The sequence below is a fragment of the Perissodus microlepis genome, chromosome 9 (assembly GCF_051167445.1).
Source record: "Perissodus microlepis isolate ML-2025 ecotype Zambia chromosome 9, ASM5116744v1, whole genome shotgun sequence".
NCBI classification, from domain to species: Eukaryota; Metazoa; Chordata; class Actinopteri; order Cichliformes; family Cichlidae; genus Perissodus; species Perissodus microlepis.
In genome coordinates this window covers 15,935,279-15,962,648 of record NC_140469.1, presented here as the reverse complement: position 1 = coordinate 15,962,648, position 27,370 = coordinate 15,935,279, and the positions used below count along the sequence as shown (strand labels likewise).

General features: G+C 43.0%; 2 protein-coding genes across 9 annotated transcripts in view; both read right to left on the bottom strand.

Moving 5' to 3' along the window:
* Window positions 1–707: 707 nt before the first annotated feature.
* prdm14 (PR domain containing 14) lies at window positions 708–4,765 on the bottom strand. Its single transcript, XM_084939231.1, has 8 exons — window positions 4,132–4,765; window positions 3,809–3,862; window positions 3,538–3,698; window positions 3,178–3,448; window positions 2,895–3,097; window positions 2,453–2,554; window positions 1,336–1,555; window positions 708–935 (listed from the first exon to the last, which is right to left on the bottom strand). The coding sequence occupies exons 1-8, from the start codon at window positions 4,763–4,765 to the stop codon at window positions 775–777; spliced, it is 1,806 nt and encodes a 601-aa protein (XP_084795357.1). The 3' UTR covers window positions 708–774.
* A 1,844-nt stretch (window positions 4,766–6,609) lies between these two features.
* Window positions 6,610–27,370, bottom strand: part of ncoa2 (nuclear receptor coactivator 2) — a 58,927-nt gene continuing 38,166 nt past the window's right edge. For 4 of the 8 annotated variants that reach the window (XM_084939224.1, XM_084939226.1, XM_084939225.1 and 1 more), the window contains 15 exons: window positions 26,573–26,674; window positions 25,215–25,355; window positions 24,888–25,035; window positions 23,133–24,477; window positions 17,276–17,474; window positions 16,958–17,164; window positions 16,005–16,208; window positions 15,444–15,573; window positions 15,109–15,274; window positions 14,695–14,991; window positions 13,613–13,693; window positions 12,948–13,419; window positions 11,969–12,146; window positions 11,444–11,648; window positions 6,610–10,216 (listed from right to left, as the gene is read on the bottom strand). In XM_084939224.1, the coding sequence (XP_084795350.1) occupies window positions 10,205–10,216; window positions 11,444–11,648; window positions 11,969–12,146; window positions 12,948–13,419; window positions 13,613–13,693; window positions 14,695–14,991; window positions 15,109–15,274; window positions 15,444–15,573; window positions 16,005–16,208; window positions 16,958–17,164; window positions 17,276–17,474; window positions 23,133–24,477; window positions 24,888–25,035; window positions 25,215–25,355; window positions 26,573–26,674 (3,887 nt within the window). In that variant the 3' untranslated portion in view covers window positions 6,610–10,204. The remainder of the gene's footprint in view (window positions 10,217–11,443; window positions 11,649–11,968; window positions 12,147–12,947; window positions 13,420–13,612; window positions 13,694–14,694; window positions 14,992–15,108; window positions 15,275–15,443; window positions 15,574–16,004; window positions 16,209–16,957; window positions 17,165–17,275; window positions 17,475–23,132; window positions 24,478–24,887; window positions 25,036–25,214; window positions 25,356–26,572; window positions 26,675–27,370) is intronic. The other 4 variants (XM_084939228.1, XM_084939229.1, XM_084939227.1 and 1 more) reach the window with 4 other exon arrangements.

Here is a 27,370-nt window from a genome sequence, read left to right as displayed (position 1 = left end):
TTTACATAAAATAAAACTCTTGCTTCTTGGTTGTAATGGTAAATAACAACTGTTTAAAGGTTTTATTCATCATGAAAACATAAATTAAAAAAACAACCAAAAAAAACCCCTTTAAGACTATTAACAAGCCAGAGTGCACAGTGTGGGCAGTGTTAATTTATTTTATTCGTTTTAGAAATACATTTTCTACATTCGGAAATAAACAAGAGCAAAAACACTCTTGTTGCATGCGCCGATTTTTGTTTTTTAGGTTAACTATGAAAAAGTGAACAAACGACGACACTTGTAGTTGCTTTCTGGCAGCTTATCATTACAGTAAAAAACATTATCATACATTATAAATTAGGAGGGGGTACATTTATACACAAATCGACTCAAATCTACAGCGATAAAATAGGTTTGCTTTTGAAGCGGTAGATGACGCAAGGAAATAATAATACTAATAATAATAATAATAATAATAATAATAATAATAATAATAATAATAGGCATTACAATGCATCAAAACTGTCCCGCACAACAATAGTAGAGAAGCTTTAAGCCACATGACAATACACAACATGTTCATATAAACAGACGCGGACACAGTTGCCCAGCAGCTCAAATTATCCAGTTATTTTCTACCTATTTAAATAGGCCTGTACAACAAATTTACCTTCATCTTTCACAGTCTCACCACAAACACTGCGTAAAGATTCTTCGCTGTGTTTGTGCTGTCTCAAATCATCTAGAATATATCACAGGATCAGTCATGTTTACAGAAGAAAGTAGAGTCTAGTTCCAGGGCCGATATTCTGGATTTAAAACTGTTAAGCCGCTGTAAGGAAAGTTTTGTCCGCTATTCTTCTGATGGTCCTTCAGCGGAAACAGGGACTCCTCCTGCAATCCTCTCTCCGGAGAAGACGGGAGAATGGTGCTGTCCAAGATTTGCCTTTCTGCGGGGAAGAAAAATACCAGAAAATATGTCGTTTAAAAAAAAGTATGCAACATTTTAGTTTGGCAGTTTGCAGTAGTTTTTTTTTAAGGGCATTGCCAATGACAGCAGTCTTTAGCAAAGCTAATTAATATTTCAACTGTCTTAGGTTAATTTTATTATGGAATATTATTATTATTATTATTATTATTATTATTATTATTATTAATTTTAATAATAATAATAATAATAATCGTACTGAACTTCTATTCCTCTTAATATTCGATTGCTTCAATTGCTTTACTGTAATGAACTCCTTTAGACAGCACCCATAAAAACGTCTGAACCCATAAAAAAACACCTGATGCCATGCTGTTAGCCTAAAACACTTCCCATGCGGGTATTTTAAATCGAGCGCTTACTTTCGTGGCTTTTCATGTGGTATTTAAGCTCCTGCTCTTCTTGGAAAGACGCTCCGCACAGCTCGCATGGATACGGCTTGTCTCTGGCGTGCGTCCGACGGACGTGGCTGTCGTGGGCGGCGTGGGAGGCGAAGGCCTTCCCGCAGTGCTTGCACTTGAAGGGCCTCTCGCCGGAGTGCTGTCGGATGTGTGTGCGCAGAATGCTGGAGGCAGTGAAGGCCTGGGAGAGTGGAGTTTAAAACACTGGGTAAGCGTAAATAAGCGCAATTTCAGTTGTCAAGATAAAGGCAAGATAAACGTTGTTTATTTTTTTTATAAGCTAACAGTTACCTTTTTCACAGGAGCCATTAAAAAAATATTTGTCAGAAAAAGTTTTTATTTTTGATTTTTTTAATGCCCCTTAACATTTCATGAATACTTTTGTTAAAGGATTATTTTTTTCCTGTTTTTTTGTGGCATTTTAGGGGCAGCCTAGTGCTCAAAGGCGGCAAAAACCTTTGGGCTCGTGCCACATTGCTAAAATAGTCGAAATAAAGGAGAAAGGGGAACAGCTTGAACAAAACGTCCACAGTCCGCATAAAAAGGGAAGGATATCGAGAACAAAGAACGAAAAACACAAAGAAAAACTTCTGCTCATTCCAGGGCCATAAAATAAAAGTATAATCTTGGCAGACAAAGGGGTGGGTGTACATCTGGCGATAATTAGCATGTAAGTGTCTATGCAGAGCGTGCCCTCCGCGAGGAACAATAAGGAGAGGCGCGTGCCAAATGCACCGTAACAGGAGGAAACCCGAAATGGTTGCGGCTGTAGTTTAAAGACGAACGAGTAGAAAGCCTGCAGGGCTAATAGAAGCAGGTTGGGAAAAACCTCTCAGAGGACAGTGTCGTTATTGCTGGTAAAACTATTTATGTTTCTAAGATTTTCATTTTATTTTATTTGTATATATTTATTTTTGGCAGCACACCCATGTCTTATTCAAACTATTCTGGCACCAGCAATTAAGTCGAATTCCAGGATTTATTCCTATTTTTCTTTGGCATCGAGCCAGTTGTCAAACAGTCTTGTCTTTGTCAAGCCAAACGCATCTTTAGAAAGAATTTAAAAAAAGCTTCTTACCTTATTGCAGTAGACACACTTGTACGGACGTTCACCCGAGTGCACGCGCATGTGTTTGTTGAGACTGGAGGACTGGGAGAAGCTTTTCCCACAAACCGAGCACTGCAGCAAATTCACATACACAAAGTGTCACTCGAATGCATTAAGCTCAAAATAAAGCTGAAAAGAACCTAACCTCATTTTGTGAATGGGTTTAAATACATTTCGGAGTTGTTTTCGCTTTTCAGAAACAAAGCAAAATGCAAGTCTCATATAAATGTTATTCTTTTTTTTTTCTTTTTTTCTTTTTTTTACGTCCAATAAAAATCTGAAGGTCCCTGTGACGCAGTATAGGAGCTGTTCTTTCAGCACCATCTAAAACTTTTCACAGACCACAACCATGTAAAGGGAGGTTTGTGTGGAAATCCCTCACAAAAGCAAGACGGATGCAGGGATGTTGTACCTTGTGAGGTCTGTGTTTCTCGTGGACGTGGAGGATGTGGATCCGTAATCTGTCCCTCTTCTCGAAAGATCTGTTGCAGAGGTGACACGGAAACTTCCTGTCCCCCTGGTCCACGCAGCGCGTGTATTTCAGGTGTTTGTCTCTGTAGTATTTGTACGCAAAAACCTTCCCACATCTGTCACACTTGAAGCCTTCGCTTGAATCTGGGGAAAAACTTTTTTTTAAAAAAACAAACTAAATATATGTATGGTGATTAAAAAAGTGAAGAAGATTAAATCCTGACCTTCAGAGGGAGGCGCCGCGTTGCTGTCCTCTCTAGGGTCTTTCAGTGTGAGGGGGATCCCGAGGAACTGGATGTAGCAGTCTCCGTACCACACCAAAAGCTCCTGGCCTGGCGTGATCTCTTTGCAGGCCTCGTAAAATATCTGGCCCTGGACCTGCACGGCAACCAGGTTCTGCTCCTCGGGAAAGCGAGCGCACTTCACCAGAGACATCCAGTTACCAGATCCCCCTCTTCCGTCCACAAAGTGACTGAGGCGGCCGTTCTCAAACACCTGCAGGGTGTGTTAGAAGTATTAGAAGTACCGACAAAAAATAATCTAGATAAAGACCAGTACTGTGAGGAGACAATTCACCACCCTACCTCCCACATCAAGGTGTTATCGTCGTATATTTTAATTTCGCTTGTGTTGACTAGTTTTCCTTGGAAAGGTCCAAAACGGGCGCCTTTAGGAATACTGCGTTTATCCGCAAAAACACCACAGCTCGAAGCGTTTCCCCAGGATGCCTGGAGAATGGTTAACCCTGCAGCACAGAGCCAAAGCGGTCTCAGATTTCATTACTCTATCATGCAATCAAGGTCACACGTAAAGGTGATTCAAATAAATAAATAGATAAAAATGGTGGCTTCTTACCCTCTGGAAGTTCAAGAGTTTCTTTGTCCAGTGGGAAAATGTGTGAGTCAGAAACTAAAGAGAAAACAAACAAATGTGAACAAAATAGGGAGATAAAAAAGGTTTCTCGTTACTATTTGAGCGGGAGTATTTGAGTAGTGTTTCATCTTTAACTGCATTACAAAGATTCTGATCGATGTGTTATATTCGGCTATAATAGTAGTGACAGGGAAACATTTATGTTTGGGGGATAGCGTGAAATCAAGGGCAGTTTTTATTATCGCACACCAAACAAAATGAAACGCCAGTCATTTTAATCCATAGTCCGTAATCTGAATTCTCACTTGAGTTTTCCGGCAGGGCCACTCCTGATATGGCGTGACCCATGCTACGCTCCTGGCTGCCGGAGTATCCGTAGAGCACCGTGAACAAGTCGTCCTCACTGAAGTTGTACGATGCGCCCTTTTTCTCTGTGGAATGGTCCGTGCTCCGGAGTCGAAGGAAGCTCTCCTTGGGCGGTGTGTTGGCGGATGTAGGAGCAGAAGAAGACCGTTCACTGGACGGGCTGCTGAAGTCTGAAGACAGCGGACCGGCGGCGTGTTCGGTCACCACAGCAGCCAGCTCCTCCGGTTTGGAGTAGAGTGGGTGTCCGGGCAACATCTGGCTCAGATACGGGATGCTGGATGCGCTCAACATGTGTTCGTGGAGGACCGAGGCGTTGTGGCCGGCCTGGCCGAGAAAGGGAGTGGCCCCGCCGTGCAGGCAGAGCGGCAGGGAAGCCTGAGCGTCCGACACCAGACGACCGAGGGACTTGAGCGGGTGGAGAAGGTTGTGCGTACGCGGGAAGAAGTCCACATAGTGATGAGGGCCGGGGAGAGGAGCTGGGTAGAAGCCGCGGGCAGGACTGCCCTTCAGCATGCCGGCTGGATAGCTCTTCTCCTTCAGCATTACAGGGATGCTGGACAGGGACACCGACATGACAGCACAGGAGGTGAGGCAAAGGGTCAAATGGAGCAGATGATGTAGCCTTCTGTGGGGAAGAGAGATAGAAGCAAGTGGGAGCGTGGGTAGAGGGGAGGGGGTGTAGTCATAAAAGTTTAATGTAAGAAATCTAAAAAAGGAAACAGGACATCAAAAGAGGCCGAACCCACCAGAACTGATTATTTTAATGAACGTAAGGCTTTACTTCGCTCTCCAGTTATGAACATTTCTTCCAAATATTTTAAGATTTTTCCAAACGTGTTAAGAAGCTTGGCAACCCTCTGGTTAAATGTGGAACTGATACAAACTGCAGATGATTATGGCTAAGAAATTGAAATCTACAACAGGTTCGCAGTGTTTTTCTTTTAAAATGAAAAGCAATGAAACTGTCGGCGACAGATGAAAATACTGCGCACATATCGAGTAAAGGGGGAAAGCAATCCGCAGTGAACTCGGACAGCCGATTTTGCATTATTTCCAGCTGAAGGGTCACACACAAGCCACACATCAAATGTTCATCAGAGGCTTTTCAGATGACCCCACTGCATGGCGGTGTGCTTTTTAGGAACAGTTCACCAGTCCGCCAGTAAATAGAGAGACAAATCAGGGTCATGACACTAATTAAAGAACCGCTGGCCAGAGCAGAGGTCAACATTAATGAAGCTTTTAATGACTTTTACAATCAGCCCGCTGTATGAAAGGAAATAGGGTCGCGATAGGAGTGCGTAATGCCCGCTGGGGGGGGGGCTTTAAAATTACTTTTTTAAAGGTACAAACAAATATGAATCATGTGAAATGATGACTGAAATTAAAGCGGACCGCTACAAACATCTTTGTGAACTTTAATAAAGAAGCTTACCTTCTGAAAAAAAATTAGAGGAGCTTCACGCGGGCGATGTGTCCGTCATGCCCAGAGGCCAGAGTTTGAACAACCTCCCGTGCTGTAAAATCAAACACTGCAGACAAACGTTCAGATTCTGCCGGGAGCAGCCCAAACTTAAGAGAGGATGTGCTGCTCTGTGGTCATCTGAGGGCACCTATGCCGTATACAGCTATCTCCTTACTCCTATTGGCCAGGAGTCAGCTCAACCTCATGCATTTCAATGCCACCCACCCCATAGGAATAGATTTTCTCAGGGCCAACCCACCCCCGTGTTCTTTGCACTTCGGAGTCGGCTCTCTTTGCCACAGTGAGGCCGATTATGAGAATGAGCCCAAGATTTCAATTTGCTCAGGAGGCGTGGAGTGGATTATCGTGCTTAACACTTAGACGCTAGAAATAAAGAAGAGATTTAAAAAAAAAAAAAAATAGCGGGGAAATGACCAGGCATTTATTAGATCACTGCTCCGACCTTTATTAAATACAAAAAAAACCAAAAACTTAAACCAATCCCCATCAATACTTCAGTAAAGTGCAAATGTAAAGTTGTTTGCTTTTTTATAAAAGGTTTTTATTGCTAATTTTAAACAGGCAATTTTCTTGTGCTCTAGATCAGCGGAGCTTCTTGTGTTTTTTGGAAAAAGAAAACAAACATAAGAGGCCTACACCTTCATAAAACCATTTAAAAAGCTCAGTTTTTACTAGCGAATGAAATATTTCATTCGAAACATTTGGCGATTCGATGACTTGCGATCTTTTATATTAATAAAAAAAGTCTACCAATTATATAACATTTACAATTGCTTATCATATACTGAAAGATATTTGTTCAACTTTGTTATGTCTATGAAAAACGAAATAAAGAGGTCACTAAGTAGCTAATAGCTTTATGTTTCAGTTAAAAAAACAAAACCTGAACACTAATCTTCGTGCGCTGGGAAATGAAATAAGAGTCGCTCGATTAAATAATGCAATAACAGAATTCTTTATTTACAAGGCAAATAGCATCAGCGAAGCCATATTAGTTCACAACTTGCATAACTGTGGTTTTAACTTCTCTTGTATATCTAACTTTGCATAAAACGCTCACACACTAGGGGTACAATGATCGATGCGGGTATACAGTGTGACTCGTGAACAATGCAGAAAAAATACCTCGGGGGGAGGGGGTAAAACACAACAGTAAGCTTTCTTCAGAAAGTCCATAGAGTATATTACATATTGCTTCGGTATCCCTATGTATCATCACCTTTGTCCATACAAACAGTGAGCGGAGGGCGAGGAGATGACCCAACACGGAACAGAGAGCAAAGGAGAACCATGACCAAGTTCCCAGCAGCTGAGAAGAGTTGAACAATGATGCACCCATTCAATATTGTACACAAGTCATTATACAAATTTATACAGACAGCGGTGTAATGTACAAGAACGGACAAAATCTAAGGCATTATGCTAGGGTTTTTAGCATTTCAAGGTTGCATCTTAGCTCTAAGAAATTGGCAGACAATACAAAAGGGCATTTAAAGTTCTTCAAAACCATAAGTTACAGAGGAAAAAAATATTTTTGATTCATGGGTCCAAAGCCTGGATATCTGTGAGGGGCAAAAATCATTTATTTGCTCCTGTCCTCATTATAAGTGCTAAAAAGGAAAAAAAAATGCACTGCTACCAACATGGCTTTAAGTCTTTTTAAAATCTTAACAATCTTTGGAAATTTTGCAAAGGGCTGTGATTCCTTTTTTTAAAATGGCTCAGAAGGCTGATTCTGCACAGCCGCATCTTTTATTTTTTTCCTTGTACAATCAAAACAGCATCTATCAAAAAGGTGGGATCTCCTGTAGGACAACAACAAGAACAACAAAAAAGCACCTGCAGAACAACCAAAGCGTTAATGCAGGCTTCCTTTGTTCCACAGTTGAATTGCTACAGCTTCAAATTTCATACAGAAATTAAAAGTGGGGGAAAAAAGGAAAAAGAAGCAACAATGGATAACGTCAGAAACACTGAGAAGAGCACGGTGTAACCGCACATGTCCACACCTCAATGCACCACCAGTCACATCCTTAGGCCTTTATGGACAATACATTCAGAGTGATTCTCTTCCTGTTTTATGATGTAACATTTACATCAGACCCTGTTGAGTGACATCATCATAAATTTCTTGTTTTTCCTGTGGGCCAAACCATGGTAACCATCAAATGGTTACTTAGAAAAAATAAATAAATAAAAAGAAAATGAGTAGAATTCAGAAATCCAATTGAAATGTGAAGATTATTTGGCTTGCTCAAAGTCTGTCCTGGGTTAAAATGGTCGATATAAAAAGTTTTTTGTTTTTTTTTTTTGAGGAAAATCTTCTGAGGTTAGAGAAGATGACTCGCTTTAGATCTTGTGAAGGCCAAACCAACCCCCCCGTCTGGTGGGGCACAAGAACAAGCAGGTCATTACTGAACACTTTATAGGTGAACTAACTGCCTGAGGTCATAAAATATGGCTAAGTGTCTGTCAGAGCAGCTCTTGTGAAGCGTGCAGTCTTAACTCTGACCTCTGCTATAGAAGAACGGCTGGAGGCAGAGAGGGTGTGTGTCAATATGGGGACCACAAACTAACTCCCTCTCCAGATCTCAGCCTATGCTGCATAATCTAATAGGAACGCTGTGTGTATGTGTGTGTGTGTGTGTGTGTGTGTGTGCTGTGTATGTATGTGTGTGCTGTGTATGTATGTGTGTGCTGTGTATGTATGTGTGTGTGTCTGTGGATGTAGACTTTCTTGGTACAAACTGCAATAAAAAACTGTGTTTAATACTGCATCCAAACGCAGAGGAAAAACGTGTCCTTTTTTTCCCAGGAAACTGTACAAAAATTACAAAAAGAAAAAACCAAACCAAAAAAAACCAAACCAAAAGATTCTCAAGTAATTGTTATTGCTTGTTTACAACACACAGAACAGTTTGCACCTAGCAGCTTGTATGAAGCATTTTTCCACTCCAGACAACATAGAAAGCACACTTTATCTTTTTTTTTTTTCTCCTTTTTTTTTTACTGTATGGCTGTGTTGAATTGATTTTTTTCCTTCTTTTATTTATTTTTGTTGTGTTCTATGCTAAAGGCAGAGAAGCAAGCGATAATCTGTACACTGTATACGCAGCACACCCATTTACAACCCTCCCTACCTCCCGCCCGCACCCCTGTCTGCACTGTACCAGAACTTTAAGAAGGTGAAGGTTCTCCCTCCACTTCCTCAAAAAACACACACACACACACACACAACCCCCCCCCCCCCCCAAAAAAAAACAAAACAAAACAAAACAAACACTGCTTTGCTTCAGGAGGCAGTTGGGGACCAGGCTGAGAGACGTTAAGCCCCAAGGAATAAAATAAATAGGAACAGAAAACGATTTTACTTATTGTTATGTACAAACTCTGTAATTAATTTCAAACTATATTTGATTTTGACATCTTCTGAAACTACATGACCAAAGCAAAATCCACCATTCAGGTTAATAGAAGAATCTTCTCAGAAAGAATACAACCATTGCTGTTAAAATTATAAAAAGAAGTGCCTCTTTCACAATTTTAGAAATATTCTTCTTCTTGCTACTAAGATAAAGAATAATCTACAATAATTAAAATGAATCTATACAGAAAATAAAACTTAATTTAATACACTATATAAACCTCTTTAATTAATCTAATCTTAGAATTCACCATTCAAACCAGTCTTCTGCAGTGTTTTCTTCCCCCCCACGTTCAGTTTCTCTCTCTCACTCTCTTTTTTAAACACCATATTTTTCACTCTACATCTTAAATTTTCACAACAACAAAAATATAAACAGAAACAAACAAATAGGAAAAATCTAAAAAAAACAACAACAACAACAATAATAATTATAATAACAAAAACAATAAAATAAAGAACAGCAAAAAGGCAAAATCGGCTAAGTGTCTGAGCTCCATCCATAAGTGTGAACATAACTTGGGAGTATTTGCTGCCATTCGGAACTATGTGGAAATTTCTCCAACGATCCAGAGGTTGGGGGAGGGGGTGGAGAATAAAGGGGGGCTCCGGGGGCAGAGAAGAGAAGAAATCAGTGTATGTGATCTTTCGAGATGAGATTGTAAATGGCCGCTGTCCACTGAGAGGAATACATTCATCTGAACAAAATCCACCCACTGCTGCCCCCTTAAGTCAGTGTACCCCACCAGGAGGCCTACAGTAAGTCACACTACGGTGAATGCAGGTGGACAGGCAGATTGACTGGCTCGTCACGAGGCTCTCCCTCCAGGAGGATTAGGCTTGTTGGGACAGATATCCGCGATCCTTCCCCAGCCAGTGTCTGAGTGGGATCCAGCTGGACAGACGGCAAACTTGAGCTGGGGAGGGGCGAGGGGTCGGGGGTCAGGGCATGGCCTGGCTGGTTCAAGGGGCAGTCGGTTGATTACGTGTTTTCTTTCTTTCTCTCTCTCTCTCTCTTTTTTTTTTAAAAAATAATTAAAGGGCCGACGCGCTTCTTGAGCCAGGTTGATCACTGAGGTCCAGGTGAGTAGCTCCATGGGGGTCAACAGTATTTCTGCAGAGAAACGGCACACTGTAAGTCCCAACTAGAAAGGCAGTTACTGAATCCGCAATTCAACAGCAGCACATCTGACTGGTTAACTTGAACTTGCAGAACCTAAACTTGTTTGCAGAGCGGAGTGCATTGTCGGCTCAAAAACAAGTCGGTAAATCACAGATGCCTGCACTAATGGGCAAACAGTAAATAATTGAAATAATCTAAGTGCCAATATTTTTCTATAATCCTGCAAGGGAGATAAATCAAGTGACACGTATACTGGTGTGTTACAACAGTCTCAAGTGCAGACATCGAATGGCAGCCCCTTGGTTAAATATTCATGGCCCTTTATTGGCTTAAAAGCATCGCGGACAACAACAGTGCTTTCCATATACCAAGCTAACAATACCAGTGAGACAAAGGAAGAAGGATTAACTTGGACAACATTAAAACAATGATAAACACCAGCAACTAAGTGCTGCCAAAGTGAAAACATTTTCACATTTAGTGAGTGGGAGAAGTAGCTTATCTACATGCAAGTATGACTTCACCTCTCCTAATGACGTAGGGTCACTCTCCTGAATGTGTGTAAAGGCTGTGGCGATTTGACAGATCTGAGGCCTTAAGGAGTCAAGCTCTCCATGTTAAGCCAACCAGCTCGTGAGTCCACAGCTGACAGAGACCGGTCTTTGATCGGCATACCCGTCTTTAGCCGTCTACAGTCTCAACGCTCCGGCTTGGAAGTGCACATTGCTAATTACATCACTGACCTCTAAGTTCAAGTTATGCAGCCGAACTACAGCAAGAAGAGTTACGTAAACAACTAAATTATTCACTAGCCTGCTGGTTCAGTAAGTGTACCCAAACACTCGGGGTCGTATGATAAGACAAACACTGATAGTAGAAGCCAGGAGTGGAGAGAAAAGCCTTTTAGTATTTCTTGGTCCCCTGATTACTGTGTAAAACTTTGTGGGGTCCATTCAGTTAACCTGGAACTGATTTCTACAGAGTACGACTGTAAAGAGATACCCTGAGGATATTACAGGAGCCCCTGAACACCTCTAATTCGGTCAGACCAAGCCCAATGATGCCCGACTGTGAAAGGATGAGAAACACCAGTGGGTATTTCCTAAACCACTCAAGTTTCACCATTTTTGCTCTAACCAATTAGAAAAAATAAAAAAGCTTCCTAATGTTGTCTCATTTAAAGAACCAATGTATCTGGACTGGCCTGAAAGTATTTACCTGTTCTTGCCCCATGGAGGGCAAGCCAGGTGAGGGACCCGAGGCCATGGACGTGACACTCATTTGTCCGGCCATCTGGCCCATGCTGCTGGTTGCCATGTTGGAGGCCAGTGACGCGTTGTTGAGGTTTATGCCATTGCCGTTGTACATGTTGCTGTTATTCGGCTGGCTGAACTGCGGCGATGCCTGCTGCTGCGAGAACATACTGCGGAGAAGAGAGAAGTTGTGTAAGTAAACACAAAATCAATAATATGAATGCAGAAAGAAAAGTACGTGACAACACTCACTTTGGGGTGTGACCTGCTCGGTCAGCCAGAGAAATCTGGCAAGTTTTTCATCTTTAACAAGTGGTAAAAACAACTCTATGGATAATGGATGTCAATACTCTCTATGGATATCAACAATGTTGTTGATAATCATGAATCTCCTCACGAGCCCTTCCTAAAAATAGCTACGCATATATTCATAGAACTCGAGTTGACAACATGAACTGATGCTGTAATGAGGTGCATCAGCCATCCTTACCTGTTGACTCCCATATTACTCTGCGGCCATCCATTCATGTCAGGGGAACCCTGGAAAGCAGCACTCTGCTGGCCCTGCTGCATCATCGGGGACTGTGTGTGGGCCATGCGGGGTGAAAGCAGAGGGCTCTGTGGTGTGCCGGGACCTCCAAATGTTCCATCTGCCTGTTGGCTCATACCTGTGGATCATAAGAGGTCAGCCCGACTCAGCCCACGGAGACTTGTTAATAAACCAATGCAATGAGTAAGGAAGTGTAGTCGACTCCATGCAAATGACACAAACATGCCACATAAAGACAAAACACTTTGACGAGCACCTCGCGTGATAATAGCCCATTCCAGAATTATTAGCCAAAATTTTATATTTCCGTCATGCATGTGACAAATAGAAGGCAGAGAACTAGAAAGAAAATGGATTGGGAGATAGGTCAGGAGGGAGAAAGGGGAGAGAGAGACCAAACTATTGCTCTGCAGGCACCCACAAGCCATAAATAAAAAGTTCTCTAACAAACCAGATTACCAAATTATATAGATCATACCCAGGCTGCATGTCAAGCTGTTAGACTGACAGGTACCAGAGATGATTCATGTCCTTACTGATCACAATATTTAGAGTTTGGCATCAGTGTGGAGCATGAAATAATGCTTTATTGTGCTTCTAGTGTCCCCTGGTGGAGCAAGAGTGAATAGCCAGGTCACCCTTTTTGGACAGTGCACAAAATAATAAAGACATATGGCCACACTTACAGACAACTACTCACAAGTTATTCCGTTTTAAAGAGGAGAATATTAAGTGTGATTTGCATGATGCAATGGAAGCTGATTATTCTAGTCATCAGTATATAAAGTTACAAATTGCATGATAGCAGCTACCAAAAAGCACATGAAGCAGCTCAGGTGGTCACATCAACACACACATACGCACACGAACACAGGTTGTAGGGTGAGGTGTGTGGTTGGCTGGGGTGGTGGAGCAGTACCTGAGTTGGGAAACTGAAAGGCACTGTGCTGCATTTGGGGGCTGAGTACGGCCCCGTACTGTCCGCCCATCATGTTTGTGTTTCCCATCATCATCTGTGAGGAGGAGGAGGGAGTGGAGGAAGAGGAGGAAGTGCCATGCAGGTGGAGGTTGGGGGTAAGAGAGGGCAGGCTGGGGGAGAGAGGAGAGGGGAAGGAGCTGGTAGGGGGAGGTGACGAGGCCAGGCCTGTACTGGTACCGTAGCTGGGCGGGTAGGGGAGCTGCTGGGGGTTGGCCTGGGGATTCCGAGGGTTACTCATGCCTCCGGCGGCCATGTTGGGAGGCAGGTTGAGGCCCTGAGCCCTCATGGCCATGCTCCTTTGCTGCTGGACCTGCTGGGCCTGTTGCACCTGCTGCTGCTGCTGCCTCTGTCTCAGGTGATTACTCAGCAGCTCCCGCTGACGTTGTGCCAACATCTGAGCATTGATGGTTCCCTTCAAGTAAGAGAGGTGGTTTGAATATAAAAAACAAAACAAAAAAACCCACTAACAGCATCTACAAAAAGCAAGTCTACACAACACTGACATCATAGCCTTTAATTTACTGCAAGCTATTAAAGAGATGAACCCTACCTACAGTCACAACATGTCTGTGCAGGCGGCTCATGTAATGATAGTGGGCATATACCTGGTTTGGAGCATTAGTTCTAAGAGGTAGGTTCACATTTGACACACCGCTCATCTGAGTCATCATTGGTTGGCGATTCTGCTGGAAGAAAAAACAGAAGAAAATGGTTGTTACAGAGAGAAATATACACTTTTTAACCCTCTGTAGCTGACGGAGATGCTGTGTGTCTAAAAAAAAACAAAAAAACAACCAAACAAACAAACAGGATTTTCAAGGAAAGCCCTCAAAGCACTAACACAAAACAAAACAAGACACCTCCTTTCCTATTGGTGGAAAAATACATCACATCAACCAATCACACACTTCTATGGCAACATGTGGTATTTGGTTGCTAAGGAAAAGGAGAAAAAATGAAAGTAATGGCAAAAGAGAGCGATATAAATAGCAAGTTTCGAGACATTTAGCATGTTTGGATTCTACAGTTGGTGTGTAGTGTAGTCATGTTTTTGTTTGTGTGTGTCAAAACAATGAGGCCACTCATTGTGTGTCAATGAAGCCACTACTGAATATCAGAAATGGCCAAAAAGCCACCAAAGGCAGATTGAAATGTACACGCTATCTGCAGGTGGACAACAGGAGTCACACACCTCGAAGGTTTCATGCCTGTGTACAAATTTAGCAAACAACAATTTATATTTGCATTTCAAGTTATGAATATGATGCATTAAAAATATTTACGGTATTCATAGTTTAAAAAAATCATTTCAACTTTATACTTTTAAAATTAAGTATAAAGTAAATTAAAAGTAGGAAAAAATGCCCAATTATATCCATGACCCTGGAGGGTTAAAACCCTTAAATAATCTAATTTTTATGAAGACACTGTTAATCAGGATTTGAAAATAACATAATCTATAGTTTTACATTAGAATTAGGCTAAAGTCCACTGGAAGCCTAATGCGTGGCAGGTAGATTTAAAAGTTCCTATGTTGTCATCGAAGCTGCTAAAATGTCACCCTCAAGGATAAAAACACAATTCCTGTCCGTGTGTTCGATCCTAAAGAGAGAGGTTATAGTAGAGTCAAGAATCAGTGAGCAAGAGTACTTCCAGCAGTGTCAGGACAGTCTAGATTCATGTGTACCTGCTGTGACTGAAGCCGGTGCTGGAGCTGCAGTCGTAGTGTGTTGGGCTGGTTGGGGACGACTCCAGTAGGCCTGAGTCCTGGCCGGGCCGGCATTCGCATCATTTGGAAACCTGGCCGTGGACCCATCTGGCCAGGCATCGGGTGGAAACCTGGCTCTTGCATGGGGCCACCAGGGTAGCCTCTTGGTGCCATGTGTGATGCTGGGGGACCGAACTGCTGGGTGTACATGGGGGGCTTCTGATCCAACATCACCGAGGGCTCCTGGGGGAACTGGTCTGGCTCCAGCGATTGGCTCTGAAACAGGCAGCCATATATTATTTAAAAAAATGCAGCACCACAAACAAAAATAATAAAACATCACTTAAAAACCAAGAATGTTATAATGTAGGTTTGGCAGGATGGAAATCCCACCTGTTCTACCAGAGCAGGGATCCCCAGAGCACGATCGAGCTCCTCCAGGCCATCAAAGTCTTTTAGTGCGGTGTACAGCTGAGACATCAGAGCCCCCTCGTCCACTGCGCTGCCATCACTTGAGCTGAGCCCTGTATTGCACAGCAGATCATCCTGGGGTGGAGCCCTGAGCGAAGAGGAGACACAAACAGATATTTTAAAAACATTGTCTTGTATATGCCACAGCAAACATTTAGACCAACAGTTAAACTATTAAAAAATATAGAAGTCTGATGAGAATAAAAATGTTAACTGTGTAAAATTATGCCACTGAGCTACGCTGGTAATGAGCTTACCTGCTCTGGTTTACAAAAGCTGTCTGATCAATTGGCATCATGCTGTCTGGCCAGGGGGCCGTCTGGTTGGGTGGAGCCTGTTGTTGTGAGAAATGGTCACCAACCATTCCAATGTCTATATCTGGTTGGGCTAAATAGGGAAGAAAAAAAGATTGGCTAAATATTAGACAGTGAAGTACTTATGGGTCACGATGAGGAAGCTGAAAACTTGAATCAAGAGTGAATACTCTTTAAAATAAAGGAACATGCAGGGTAGCAGATCTGAGTTAACGCCATGTGCTGCACTGTGGTTAACCACTAGATGGCAGCTTTTACAAGTATGACAAGTAGATATCTGCTAAGGAGCTTTAGATAGATCACAACTGACAACTCAGATCTAATTTCCACAAAGTACAAGTAATTTTGTTCTGGGTTTCTATACTGACATGCTGGAGAATCTGTTACTCTCTTAGGGGCTGGAAAATAGCTTTATTGCATTGCTCAGTCAGAAAACCAGCAGTGTGGTTCTTTCTGCATTTAAAACATTGTAATATGTATTTTTTTGGTACACAGCGCTCTTACCATTAGGCATAATTGGAGACTGCATCATCTGTCGGGGCCCTGGTTGGCTGTTGGGCCTCATGGGAGTACCACTGGGTCCCGTCCTTCCCTGTATGGCATTTTGATGGCCAGGGCCCGGCGCTCCTATAGGAGGTGCAGAAGCTGGGCCTACCCAGCCCTCCTGCTGCTGCATGCCTGGCCGTGGACCACTTGGAGCCATCAGTGCTGGGGGAACACACACCAATGAGAAAAATCTCAGGACAGATTTCAGTAGATGTCCGCTGCCCCCATGATGCTACATAAGGAGGAAAGACTAATATGTGGGAGTAGCAGTCAGAGAACTTTGTGCCAGTGTGGGTGATTGTTTCCTGTCACAGGAAGTGAGTCACAGTGCCATGGCATGATACGTTAAAGGGTGAGCGAGACACACAAGAGGAACGAAGTCCTTCCTCAGAACTCAGGAGCAGCTCTAAGTGTTACCACAGTTATCTAGGAGAAGAAAAATACATTTCTGTCTCTACTTGTTTGGCTGTTGTGAGACTGAAAGGTGGAAATCACACTTCACAAAAACCTGTCAAAAACTGAAAAGAGATTCATTACCGACAGTCAATCTAAACTGAGGAAACACATTCAGCGCTATGTAATCTGAGAAACAATGATCTCAAGATTTAGCCTCTGAGCACGACAGCCAATGTTTCAGGGTTTCCTTCATGCAGCTGAAGCCTGCTCAAATGTGATTTATCATTAGACTACAAAACTAAAACAGAAAGCTTCTGGTAGCTAAATACCTGCACAGTAACAAGCAAGATAAGCCACTCTTACAGACTGAATATTTTCATCTAGCAATCTGAGCATAAACAAGCATTTAAACATGGATTTAATTCATTTTTTTTAGGATATACTGAGGTGTGAAGGCAGTATCACACACATTCAGACAAATACAAGCTTCTGCAAATCATAACCATCACACCTACCTGCATTGACCATAGCAGCCTGGTTACCCATCATGCCATGGTTCCCCACCATGCCTTGCTGCTGTTGTTGCTGCATAACAGTGTATGGGCTTGTGGTCCTTATGGGGTACTGTAATGATGGCTGCTGGGGGGACATATTCACGTCCAGAGACACACTTCTAACAGACAAACCCCTTCCTGGCTGGCCTGGTCGAACACCGCCAAAGTCTGAAGACAGGAATAAATGCAGCTAAGCCACATGCTCATTGGAGTATTTTATGAATATACAATGTGGTTAGTGCACTTTTTTCTGTTTTTCAAACAAAGAAAGGGACTCACTAGTGGGTCCCATGCCGGGCCCGAGGCCCCGGTGTTGCGGCTGTGCAGCCATGACAGGACTGCTCTCAGACATCTGCAGGATGTCATTGATGATGTTCTGTTTGTCCATGGGACTGGGCAACGAAACAGGCCGCGGCTCACAGAAGAGCTGTGGCTGAGCGTTCTGCAGGTCATTCAGGATGTCATCCAGCTCCGATGACTAGAGGACAGATAGACAAGTGGGAAAAAAATGTGAATTAAATTTGCTGTTAAGGCTCCCATTAAGAAACCCTTCACTCATTCACCTGTAAATGCACAAATCTAAATTATTATTAAGCACATCTACCGAGAGCAAACTTCCACGAGGTGTCTTTCAGTGGGATTGGCCTTGTTTATAAAACAGGATAACTAGAAGGAAAAAAATGGAGCACTTTACATCAAATCTAGGCCAGACTTCACTTTGACTTAGCTTCCCAGATTCTCATTCTACTTTGCTCTTGCTGAGTGGTTCTTTCAGGAGGTTTATTACAAGTTCTCTACTTTTAAATCCAAAATTTTACCCCCACTGAACTAAGAAAACAACAAACACAGAAAACATGTGGCTACTTAAACTTTGTCCTTACAAAGTAAAACAGTAGAGCAGATATAAGCAGCAGTCAGGCTAATGCCAACTGTTTGAACTCCTCTCTGCCTCCTTACAGTAAACAGCTGTACTGAGCCAACTCTTTGCAGCCTGAAGCTGCATTCGTACACAGCTGGACTCTCTATACAATTTCTGTTTCATTTCTCCACACACACTCAAACGCAAGGGCATGCTGTGGACCTGATCTTGAACAAAAGAACTGGAAGAACCACAAAAGAATAAACTTCTTAGTGTCCGTTTCACAACACTGGCATGGCGTGTATTTATCTTTCTGTCACAGATGCGGAGGACACAATAACAGGAACTCTCGAATAATGCAGCTCAGTAAAACATCTCGGCAACCCACACCCTTTAAAAAAAAAACAACAACTGTCAAAGCATCAATAAGCAACAACCAAAAAGAAACTACAATTCCACAAAAGTGATCCGGGCACTTTCTAGCGAGGCTTGAGGGACTTTGAGTAAATAAGTTGCACTAGCTGCAACTGTCCACCAGAGTGCAGCACACACAGAATCACTGAATCCCCTGATCATGACATACTGTACAGCAGGAAAGCAGCACACCAGCACTGTTTCAATGTTGTACTTGACAATGACATGTATTTGTTGGACATGTAACTGCTGCTGCAGATAGAAGGCTGCCAAATATGCCTGATAGAACAAATTATCTAGACGGCTCAAGGACTGCAGCCTTGTCTCGGTTATGCCCAAATGCACTTCTTATTTATTTATTTATTTTACATCTTGGAAGATTTTATTTAAATAGTATCTCAGTACAGCCGAATATAGACAGCCGCACATAGCTGATCACAGCTAGAAGCAGACAGGATATGTAGGAAAGCTAGAGAGAGTAACAGAGTGAGGGGTGGGGGTGGCGGTGGTGGTGGGAGAGAGAAAAGCCCTAATGAGGTCAGGAATGATGTAATGCTTCTGTACACTCAGTTTGCTCTCCTCCTCCTCCTCCTCCTCTTCAATTCTCTCTCCTCCCATTTTCTATTCTCTCCACTTCTCCAGTTGCTTTTACCCTTAATGGGTCCCATTTCTATCAATTCATGTTACACTCCACTTTCAAATGCATGTTGGTGCATGTAATGCAATGTGAGCCCTCCTTTTCTGCATCTCTCACCATTTTACTGTATTTCATTTAAAACAAAATAATGAAAGAAATCAAAGATTTTAAAACCATAAAAAGGATCATTTTTCACTGCAGAGCTGATTTACATTTCCAGCAGCCTTTGTAGGACAAATACACAATATATATATGAAGTGGGACACATGGCTAGTGGTAAGTTGAAGCCACATGTGAGTTAGAAACAGCACATGTATCATAAAAGGCATCAAAGTAAACTGCAAGAAAACTATTCCAGCGCTCCTGTATGAAAGGAGCACTGCAATTTTCAGGGAGTGTAGTAAGATCGTGATGTTTGACCTAACAACTTCTTTACTGAGTCTTTAAAAGGTCCAGCAGAAAGAAAATCCAAATGGCAACTACAAAATGCACTACTTAAAAACTCTTATCTGTTGCAATAGTTGTATTCGAAACATTATTTAACATACAGTTTCAAAGCACGCTTTCAAAGTACTGAGCTGGTATTTAGTAACGGACCAACACTGCGAGTGTGACATGTGAGTAATCTCCAACTCTTCCATTAAACGTCCAGTGCCCTAATGGTGATGTGGACTTCAAAAGGACACAGGAGCCCTCCAGAAGCCATGATCTAGCGCATGAAATTTTGTAGGAAAGGGAAGTGAGAAAGGCCAAGAAAAGCAGAAGTGGCACTGTCAAGTAAGGAAAAAGGAAAGTCACCCCAGAGTCATGCTGCTCTTTTGTTAGCTAAATGTAAACAAGTGTTAAATAAAATAAAAGTCAGGACAACACATGGCTCCAACATTAATTGCAACACTTGCACAGACATCTGACATTTAACTGGGAGTACAAGTGAAGATTTTCTGCTTCTGCATTTGGTGCAGAAAAGTTATTTCAGTCATTCTTACTTTTTTGAGTAAATCAGTTGGAGTTTTTTGAGACTAGCTTAATTCCAGCTTTTTGGAAGCAGAATTTAAACAAAATTTCTTTTTTCCCCCCAGTTAGATCCAAAATTAGGTGTCGATTGATCAGCTAGTTCTTGAAGTTACATTAGTGGATGCAGGAAAAATAGGCAACGGAAAAAAACTTGGACTCACTTTGTGAAGAGCCAAAATGTGATAGCTCAAAGAAGCCACCAAAGGAAGTGAAGACTAGTCAGAGTTACTGTAAAAACTGGTGAAACCTGCATGCTGACCCATGTCCACTACTGAAAGCACCACTACTGGGAAATGTGGCCTAGTCTGACCACCTGTGGGCTTTTAACCCTGGGAAGAGAAGGCAGAAGGCAAGCTGATGAAGGTACGTTAATACTCTGGGAATATTCAACGGGGAAACTTTAGATTCACGCATTGATGTGATATATTTTAAAATATATCACCTAGGTAAATATTACAAACCACAGAAACACCTTAATCCATGATGGGAGTGACCTCTTTCAGCTGGATAATGTTTGCATCATAAAAATTCCTCAAGAATGATTTAAGAACGATAGTGGTGAGTTCAAAGTTTTCACTTGGCCTCCAAATTTCACAGATCTCAATCACACTGAGCATCTGTGGAACATGCTGGAAAGAAGGACCTAACAACTTGAAGAAATAGATCTACTTTAAACTTCTTGGTGCCTGAAACTGAAAACCTAAAAGCACACACTCAGACATAATGTGAGTACCGTGTCTCAACGGGGAACACGGTGCACCACAACACTGTAGGTGGTTTTGACGGTGTGGCCTATTGGTGTATACATGGTACAAGAAGAAGTCAATTTTAGCTTCAGATAGTCTTAAGAAAACAGAAAATGTAAAGATAGTGAAGCAGGTAAGAGAGTGAGTCAGATACAGCCTATTACTTCATTGGTCACCTAAACTTCTAATCTTATTTGGCAGATGTGACACAGCGAACATGTGACAAAGCCAGATGCTTTGGTCATGAGCAAGCACATGAAAAATGAAGTTAAAGATCGGATGAAGGAATAACAAACTGACTTCCTTAAATTAGGGATTAAAGAGCAGAGTCACTTTTACGGATTTAATATCAAAGATTATCATTGTCAGGGAAAACAAGCGGTAACTGCCTCGTCAATCGCTAATAGTCGATCTGATCGGCAGTTTGGTACAAGTCTGAACCACCCCTGTTTTCAGCCATACTCATAAGTCCATCAGAGCTCTGCTCTGATTTCTCACTTAGCTCTGCTCCAGCCATCAATAATTCAGCCCTCAACAATCATGAGGACGAGAAAGGCAGAGGAAGGGAAGGAGCGTCAGCGAGAAAATAGTGGGTGAGGTTAGTGGAGAGGAGGATGAGTGGACTCAAACTAGTACAGTCAGCTCTCACACATGGCCAAGCAGCAAGTCACCAGTAAGGAACAGAAGCCCACTCACACACATGTAAAGGCTCTAATGAAGCCTCAGCTTAGTGCACGTCTAACAAAATGCTCTTGTTCTAGTTAATGAGATCTGTTAAACTGGAATGTGTCACCACATTAAGTCGTGAGTGTGTTAAAGTACTAAAGGCAAAACCCCAGAATTCCCTCATTTCAGCTGCACTTTAAATGTAGGGCAAACGAAATCCTTTTAAAATACAGTCTAACTGTGTTCCCTTGTATACTGGCCACTTCCACAAAATAAAACCCTTTGGCATTACACATTAAAACCTGGATTTCTCTCAATTTCTAATTCTCTTTATTGTTTCTTGCACGTTCTGCAAACACACCACTCCCTCTCCCCTCTATCTCCATGGTAGCAGAGAGGACATGCAGGAGCATATGGCTCATCATTTTCACTCTGCCTGCCGAGGCTGGCCTCTCCTGGGGGTATCTACACCTCTCTCCTCTCCCGTTCTTTGTTCAGTTTAACAGCGGCTCTTACTGTATTATCCAACCAATCACCTTTCCCTCTTCTTCACATTATGTACCCCAGCACACGAGCACATACTGTACATACACTGCGAGCGTGCATAGCTGCGTGACAGTCTGTGCCGCTGTCTCTCTCTGAATGGAGAAAAAAAACAAACAAAGCCTAAAATATATTAAAAAAAATAAATAATAATAATTTTTTTTAAAAAAGATTGATTTTTATAAATTCCCTTAAAACCCACTCTGACGCAGGTTATTCTTTTGTAGGCGGACATTTCAAATTGGACAATCAAACCAGGTTATCTGCACTGTCTGATCCCTCAACCACAGTAAGCACAGTTTGCACACAGATTACCTTTTTATAAAAAGATGAACATGCATTTTGACAAAAAAATGTGACCTCTGTTCAGTGTTACTGACATTTAAATGGCATGCATGCAACCCAGACTACGTGACTGGTCGATGAAGAGGAAGCTAATGATACAGAGACAGAAAAGAAAAGGAAGGGCATTTATATAATTATATGTAATTTGTTGTAATTCTGCGGTTTAGCAGTGAAGAGTATGTGATAGAATGACACTTGCAGGCTTGCATAGGTGTTTAGTAGAGCGTGTCATGCGCAGGTTTCCTGTATGAAAGCTTGTGAGTGTCGGTGACGCCGGGTTTCTTTCCTGCATTAGGGCATCAGCAGGTTGTTCTAAACACTCTCTGCCTTGCTAGAACATCAGCTACAAAGAAATTTTGAGTTTCACCAGCAACACTCTGCCCGCTCACTTCCTTTGACTCCTTTCTCTCTTTCAGCACCAGTCTTGACCTGAGCACGGTGCCAAACCTGAGGAATCTGGCCAAAAGCAACCAGGATCAAATGGCTGAAGAACCACAGGGGCTCCTTCCAAATGTCACAGTTGTTTGAAGCTGGCGGATAGATTCCCTCAGCTGCCAACACACAGGCAGTGAAAGGACCTGATGTGTTTATATACATTAATAAAGAGCATACACAATGAGTTCAGTGTATATGATGGTCATTCGGAATGTATATATGCGCAACAAATATTGTTTGCCTTCTGCATTCCCTGACTGTTTGTACATTTAGCTGTAACATCCTGCATGGACGTGGCATCTGCTACTTAACCCAGATTCATGCAAAACAGAGAGAAGAGGCAAGTGGAGCAATAGAGGGCAGAAAACTTTTGCAACAGGCTAAAGAGGTTACAGTTAGTTTTGGGGAAACTCTAGTCCTTTACTCTTTTAAAAAGAAGAAAAAGACAGGAAACAAGATTAACTCCGTTAAACTGACCTGTTCAGCGCGGTCGTATCCTGCATCTTGTTTCTCCGCCTTGACCTGCGGGTGTTTGCCCCCTTCGACTTTCACTTCCCCAGGCTCTAGCTTAGGGACCTTATCCTTCATTACAGTGTCATCCTTATCCAGTAGGTAGCGTAGCAGGGCATTGTCCTTCTTCTTGGGGCTCAATGGCTCCTGCTTAGGAGTAATGTCTGCTGCAGAAGCAGCACTACCGGAACCCTGGGGTTGGTCTTGGCCCATCTCTTTGCCTGTAGCCTCTGCGGTGAGCTTAGCAAGATCCACGGGGGATGTACTGTTCTGAAGCAGTTGGTGGAGGATTTTATGTTTTTCTTTAAGGGACGTGGCGTGAGTGTTGCCACCCCGGACCCCTGTCCCAGCCTGGTCCTTGCCCTCAACTCCTGCACCAGGGGAAAGAGGCGTCTCCAGGGGTTCTGGCTTGGTGGTGAGCAGTTGCAGTAACTTGGTGTGGCCCTTGTTGTCATGTCCACGGCTGTGAGCATCATGGCCCTCGAGGGGTCCATCCCTCTCCTCCTTGGGCTCCACTAAGTTCCCCTCTGTTTGGGCCTGGGTGTGTCCCTGACTCATCTCTGAATGAGGTCCAAATGAGTCTCCTGAACCACCAATAGCACTGGTGGATCCTCCAAGTTTTGACATCAGATGAGCGTTTACCGCTGAACCTGGTGTGACCCCAGCTGGGGAGCCCATTTTCCGGTCTGGAGACCCTAGTGTATGTGCATGAGGGGGTCCATGCCCGTGTCCTACACCATGGCACTCACTAAGGGCCTGCAGAGCTGACAGAGAGCTGCTAGTGTAGCTGTTAGCATGGGTGCTAGCCGTGCTACTTCCTGCACCTCCAGGCCCTCCACTGCACATCCCCACTGGTGAGGGTGAATGCAGACCCCCTGCTACACGAGGGCTGCTTGCACCCCCAGGACTCCCTCGGTGCCTGGGTGATAGCATAGAGTTCTGCTGAGGTGGATGGGGTCCTCCGGCTGGGCTTGGGCTGGCACGAGAGGGGCTATTCATCCTCCAGTTGGGGCCCTGCTGTGGTGGTTGCATGCTCCCATTGTGGTTGTGTGGCTGAGGACAGCCAAAGCGGTAGCCCTGCATATGCCCCCCCATAGCCGTTGGTTCTCTGGGACCAGCAGGACCTGGGGGGGAGAAAGGCGTGCTGTTGCTGCTGATGGTAGTGTCCTGGCCCTGAGGCCCTGAACCTGGCAAGCTGCCTGGGGTTGGAGGAGTCATGGAGGGAGTGGAGGAGTTCATTGGTTTGGGAGCCATCCCTGTGGCCTGATTGCCAGGGCCCATGTCCTGACCCATTCCACATACTGTCTGCTCCCTGGATTTTAAAACACAAACACACACATTAGAAAAAAACAATACCAAAAGTTGTACATGGGAGTTAGAAATCTTAGAAAACTGGCTGCTTTAAACTGAAAAGGAAAAGGAACATTTCTGCATTTCTTCAAATACGCTTTTTACTATCATATGAATGCATGCACAATGAGATGCACAGAAAATCAATAGTGTTGTTTCTCTTTTTTTTGGGGGGGGGGGGGTAACATATCACTGTCTGATTTTGACCAAGAACACTTGGAAGCACATATTTTGAAAACCGTGCCATCCTCACAATTTCCATGAAGCCAACAGGCAGTGCTGCAGGGAACTCACAGGACAAAACATGCTAGCAAGTTGATGCCTCGGGTTTATGTCAGTCTTTTTGACTCACGTGGAGCAGGTAGGACATACCTCTGTAGGATGTGCAGGGACATGTAGAGCTGAGGTTCGTTGGTGGCAGACGAGCGTACCAGTTTGCTCTTGGTGTGGGCTGAGACGATGGTTCCGTCAGAGAGGGAGAACCGATAGATGGGGCTGAACGCCTGGCCGTGTCGGAGCACTAGGCACACATGTACAATTTTATTGATGGCAAAATAACACTTTTCATTTGACCATTTCCTTAATGTGGCTGCAGCCCCTCTTTAAACAACCGTTTCATGCTAATGCAACCATGCACAATGACTCTAATATCCAGAGCAAAAAATTAAACACGATTGTCCTCGTAGTTAATGGAATTACCTTCCTGCTGGTGTCTCTTTGCAAAAGACATCTCTCCGTCATTCTGTAGGTGGAACCTTTGGATGCAGCGCCTCACAAGATCTTCCCAGCCTGGCTTCATGGATGCTCGTAGCAGACTGGTATCTAGGGATGTTATCTTACCTAAGCACACAGTACGGGATTAGAGAGATCTTAGTCATAAAGGAAAGCATTTCGGTTGACATACACAAATGTAAAGATTTAATGTCGACATTAAAAATAAATGTCTCTTCTGTTGACTCGGCCAGGATCTCAGTGGTTTAATATTACTTAAAGAATACATTATAAATCTTTGTTTACATTCTAATTACAGCTTACCCAACACTAGAAATAGCTTCTGGGCTAGTAAACCGAATAGAAGGTCCTGACTATATAGGATTAGACATGGAAATACAATTACAAGTGCTGTCAGTATAAATTTAAAAAGACCACCATTTAGACATTCATTACAGCAGGTAATGAGTTCAGGGCAGCTCAGCCTCAACTATCTTTAGAGCCCAACAAGTACTCTCATGCTGCGTGTGTAAACACAGTCACAGCAGTGTCCCTCACTGGAATGCAATTTAAATGAAAGCATGATGCATTTGAAAGGGTGACAAGCACACTGCTGCTTGAATGACAGCCATAGGGACTGACTAAAGACTTGTCAAACTAACATCCATAATAGAACTATTCACAGCTCAGCACCATGTCCAAGAAGCTCTTGTAGGCATAACAAGAATGTAGAGGCAGTACTTTCAGCAAAATATGAGAGAAAAATAATGCTGTCAATCTAGAATAAAACAATTCACGGCAATTATTTAAAATTGTGCAGTCCAAATAAAGAGGCAAAGAAATAATAGCCCTGCCTAGATGCATGGCTACTGAGGTCTGTGTGGGAAACCACAGTAAATTACTATACATGAGTGACTAAGTGTGTGTGTGTCTGTGCCACACAAGTGGTACGGGTACATCAAAGACCAGGTGAAACAGACAGCTGTCTGTGTCTATGTGCCAGCGTTCAGGCAGGTACTTTACCTCCCAGAGAGCAGCCTGTGGTAGGAAGCTGGGTCTACTAAGTTGTTCAATCCTAAGGATCTTTACCAAGGATATAATATTCTTTGAATCCCTAACTGTAGTGCAAAGTGATTTACAAGCTGTTGACATCAAATAAGGTACTGCTGGAACTTTGCCTTACTAGAATCATTACACCGTTCTTTTGATGCAGGGCCAAGTTTTATTTGAAAAGCCACATATGGAAAGATGCTATGCTAAAACAAAGATGCAATAAAAAAAATCAAGAGCAAAGTTTTCTGTGAACAGCGGTTTGTAGTTCACTGCCGGCTGACTTGTTCGTGTACCTTGTAGGTCCTGACGTGTAGTGAAGCTCTCGTGCGTGGGAAGCATGGGTCTTTCCTTCGTTGGCACTCTGCGAGCTACACAAATCAGGCACGACTGAAAGTCTAAAAACAATAAAATAAATAAAGTAATAATAATTAAAAACTCAGAAAGAGAAAACAGAATAGCACAGGAAAGAAAATAGGAGATGGAGTATATAACAAAAAAAACCCAAAAAAAAAACCAGGGAGATAAAGAGAAGAGGTGAAAGGGGGGGAGAGAGGGGAGGGATGGGGTGTAAATGATAGAGACAGAGGGAGGGAAAGAAAATGAAATGCATGTTATTCCCAGGCAGCATAATTAATACAGTTATTAATGAGCATGGGGATCAGGGCTCCGCTCCTTTCATGAGGAGGAGCAGCTATCGCTGGCAAGGGAAATGATGAAGTGTGACCTTTGAAGGCATCTGTGTCTGTGTGTCTGTGTGTGTGTGCACGTGTGTAAGCGAGCTTGAATGCCCATCTCTGGCTACTCTCACCTGCAGGAACATCTAACACTGATGACACCTCTCCTGGCTCAACATTAAAGTCTGTGTGTGTGTGAAGCGCTGACTGACTGATGGCAAATATGACACTGCCAAGTCCCATCTAACTTTTTGGTGCCAGTAATACCCACACTCCCATACACGTTTCTTGTAAATGAATGCATACCAGAACACACACACACACACACACACACACACACTCCTATTAAAAAGCCTCTTGGGTGGTCCGACCCTCAAATCTGTGAATCTACATTAATTTCTTGCTTTCCATCGCCTC

Excerpts from the sequence above, each read along its gene's own strand:
- prdm14 (XM_084939231.1), bottom strand. The coding sequence starts at position 4,765 with ATGTCGGTGTCCCTGTCCAGCATCCCTGTAATGCTGAAGGAGAAGAGC. Across the intron at positions 2,555-2,894 it reads AGAAACACAGACCTCACAAG|TGCTCGGTTTGTGGGAAAAG; the intron begins GTACAACATCCC and ends AATTTGCTGCAG. Across the intron at positions 1,556-2,452 it reads AGTGTGTCTACTGCAATAAG|GCCTTCACTGCCTCCAGCAT; the intron begins GTAAGAAGCTTT and ends CCACTCTCCCAG.